The sequence below is a fragment of the Salvelinus sp. IW2-2015 genome, unplaced genomic scaffold (assembly GCF_002910315.2).
Source record: "Salvelinus sp. IW2-2015 unplaced genomic scaffold, ASM291031v2 Un_scaffold1798, whole genome shotgun sequence".
NCBI classification, from domain to species: domain Eukaryota; kingdom Metazoa; phylum Chordata; class Actinopteri; order Salmoniformes; family Salmonidae; genus Salvelinus; species Salvelinus sp. IW2-2015.
The window spans coordinates 160,242-163,981 of NW_019943171.1; the positions used below are offsets into that span (position 1 = coordinate 160,242).

Here is a 3,740-nt window from a genome sequence, read left to right on the forward strand (position 1 = left end):
ATTAACCAGTCATTGTTTGAGAACAGCTTCTCTTCCCTCTACAACGGTAACAGAGTTTTAGAGTGTACCCAGTCAATTGTTGAGAAAACAGTTCTCATTCCTCTAACAGTAACTAGAGGTAGAGATGTAACCAGTCATGTTGAGAACAGTTTTCATTCCTCTAACGTAACTAGAGGTAGAGATGTAAACCAGTCATGTTGAGAACACGTTCTCATTCCTCTAACAGTAACTAGAGGTAGAGATGTAACCAGTCATTGTGGAGAACAGTTCTCATTCCTCTAACAGTAACTAGAGGTAGAGATGTAACCAGTCATTGTTGAGAACAGTTCTCATTCCTCTAACAGTAACTAGAGGTAGAGATAGTAACCAGTCATTGTTGAGAACAGTTCTCATTCCTCTAACAGTAACTAGAGGTAGAGATGTAACCAGTCATTGTGAGAACAAGTTCTCATTTCCTAACAGTAACTAAGGAGAGAATGTAACCAGTCATTGTTGAGAACAGTTCTCATTCCTCTAACAGTAAACTAGAGGTAGAGATGTAACCAGTCATTGTTGAGAACAGTTCTCATTCCTCTAACAGTAACTAGAGGTAGGATGTAACCAGTCATTGTTTGAGAACAGTTCTCATCCTCTAACAGTAACTAAGGTAGAGATGTTACACAGTCATTGTCGAGAAACAGTCCTCATTACCTCTAACAGTAACTAAGGTAGAGTTGTTAGCATCACAGTGATGCTTTACCTCCATGTTAGCAGAACTAATGACTTTTTACAGTGTGTGAGGTCACGCACACGCAGAGCTCTGATTGGATACGAGATATGATAGGGTTCACAGGCTACATCTGCTGTACCTCACTGGGAAAGAAGACTAATCTAAAGATTCCCCAAAAACATTTCTCCTTTGAAAATGAGACCTTGAAAGGAGAGAATGTAAAGTATGGACACACACACACACACACACACACACACAAACGTGATACAGCAAGAACTGGACAAAGTAGGAGAACATTTAGTGGGAGTGAATTTTCCTTTTGCTGACAGTTTACAGCACTTTGATCATTGGTAGTGACATCAATGAAAGGGAAACTAGGTTGAAAACTGAAACCAACGTCTAAACACATACGCTGCCAACTCTCGTCATCACCATCATCATCATCATCGTCTATTTTCAATTCTGACCAATACTATGTTATCATTTCTACTACTATATGTAATTTACTCTGAGGTGGTATACGTACACAGTTCTGTGTGTGTGTGTGTGTGTGTGTGTGCCCCTCGTGTTGGGCTGTGTTGGTCCTGATAAGTTAAACTGTGGTTGTTCTGATCTACCTACTCAATGTTATTTTATGTGGTATTCTACTCACCGATAGAGAGGTTTGGGTCAGGAAGTGGGTTTTGTTTAGCCTATTTAGTGTGGGTGGATGTGTACCCAGTCCTTGTGACCAATATGGATGGAGGCCTACATTCTATCATTATAGATAACCAACATAGGAGACCAATATAGGCCTGCAATCACCAACTCTCTCGTTCTCGCTCTCTCTCTCTTTTGCTCTCTCTCTCTCTCTTTTGCTCTCTCTCTCTCTCTTTTGCTCTCTCTCTCTTTTGCTCTCTCTCTCTCTCCTTTGCTCTCTCTCTCTCTAGGTACTGGTCCGATCCATATTAACAGTGTCCAGTGTTTGGGGACAGAGAAGTCTATCCTAGAATGTAACTTCCAGGATGCCCCTCTATGGACGTTCAAACACACCCAGGACGCCTCAGTACGCTGCAACGTCCCCAAGCTTGGCCTGGACAGCACGGTGAGAACATACACAAATCCCATTATTATATACTCATTAGATACATAACTCTAAACATTTGACTTGGCAAACTTACAGGTTTAGAAAATACATAATTGAAATGACATTTATTTTCCTCCTCTTCCTCTTCTTCCTCTCCTCTTCCTCCTCCTACCTCTCCTCTTCCTCCTCCTCCTACCCTTCTACCCTCCTTCCTCTGCTAACACCTCCTCCTCCTACCCTCCTTCCTCCTCCTACCCCAGGTGCGGTTGGCGGGAGGCAGGGAGCCAGGTGAGGGCCGTGTGGAGGTACTGATGGATGTAGGGGGTCGTAAGAGATGGGGGTCAGTCTGCAGTGAGAACTGGGGGATCAACGAAGCCATGGTGGTCTGTCGACAGCTGGGTCTGGGGTTCGCAATCTCGGGCACAGCCAGGTACGGAAACACACTATGAACCCTATTCTCTGTATAGAAACACAGCTATGAAACCCTATCTCTGTATAGAAACACAGCTATGAAACCTGATTCTTCTGTATAGAAACACAGCTATGAAACCCTATTCTCTGTATAGAACACAGCTATGAAACCTTATTCTTCTGTATAGAAACACAGGCTATGAACCCTATTCTCTGTATAGAAACACAGCTATGAACCCTATTCTCTGTTAGAAACACAGCTATGAAACCTATTCTCTGTATAGAACACAGCTATGAAACCCTATTCTCTGTATAGAAACACAGCTATGAAACCCTATTTCTCTGTATAGAACACCCTATGAAACCTATTCTCTGTATAGAAAACACAGCTATGAAACCCTATTCTCTGTATAGAAAACACACTATGAAACCCTATTCTCTGTATAGAAACCACCTATGAAACCCTATTCTCTGTATAGAACACAGCTATGAAACTCATTCTGTGATAAGAAACACCACTAGACCCTATTCTCTGTATAGAAAACACAGCTATGAAAACCCTATTTCTGTATAGAAACACCTATGAACCTATTCTCTGTATAGAAACACAGCTATGAACCCTAATTCTCTGTATAGACACACCTATGAACCCTATTCTCTGTATAGAAACACAGGCTATGAAACCTATTCTCTGTATAGAAACACACTATGAACATATTCTTGTATAGGGATATCACCGTAGATGTGCATATTGTCTGTTAAACCCTGATGATCAAACCCTATTTCTCTGGTAACCATCTGATGAAAGCTCCGTATGTCTCGTGTATAGTGCACTACTTGTGGCCAGAGCCCTTTGTGGGTAGGTGCCATTCAGATTGCCCTACACTCCTGATTCCACAACTCACAGTCACTGCACTGAGTCTCCTGAGTCCTCAATGATGAACAGCTGAATATACTCAGTAACACTTTCCATGAGGCACAATTAAGCAATAGGCTCTCGAGGATGTGTATATTTCCATTATAAACTGGTGGTGGAGCCTGATTCTGATTGGCTGAAAGCATGTTAAGTACCGTATATCACGGTATGACAAAACATTTAGTTTTACTGCTCTAATTACGCTGGTAACAGTTTATAATAGCACTAAGGCTCCTTGGGGGTTTTTGATAATGGCACAATATACCACGGCTAAGGGCTGTCCGGGCATTTCACATTGCGTAGTGCCTAAGAACAGCCTTAGCCGTGGTATAATGGCCATATCACACTCCTCGGCTTATGGCTTAAATATACCACAGCTAAGGGCTTTATTACGCATGATGCCAAAGCGTAGTGCCTGAATACTTAGCCCTGGTATATTGGCCATATACACTAACCACCGAGGTGCTTCATGTACAGTAGTCACACCATTCTCTCTCTCTCTCTCTTCTCCTCTCTCTCTCTCACCCTCTCTCTCCCCTCTCTCTCTCTCTCTCTCTCTCCTCTCTCTCTTCTCTCTCTCTCTCTTCTCTCTCTCCTCTCTCTCTCTCTCTCTCTCTCTCTCTCTCTCTTCTCTTCTC

General features: G+C 42.5%; 1 protein-coding gene across 1 annotated transcript in view; it reads left to right on the top strand.

Moving 5' to 3' along the window:
* The window catches only part of LOC112072006 (lysyl oxidase homolog 4-like), a 27,276-nt gene extending 25,052 nt beyond the window's left edge, over positions 1-2,224 (top strand). Inside the window, exons 8-9 of the mRNA XM_070439601.1 lie at positions 1,639-1,793; positions 2,036-2,224. Of these exons, the coding sequence (XP_070295702.1) occupies positions 1,639-1,793; positions 2,036-2,224 (344 nt within the window). The remainder of the gene's footprint in view (positions 1-1,638; positions 1,794-2,035) is intronic.
* Positions 2,225-3,740: the final 1,516 nt, after the last annotated feature.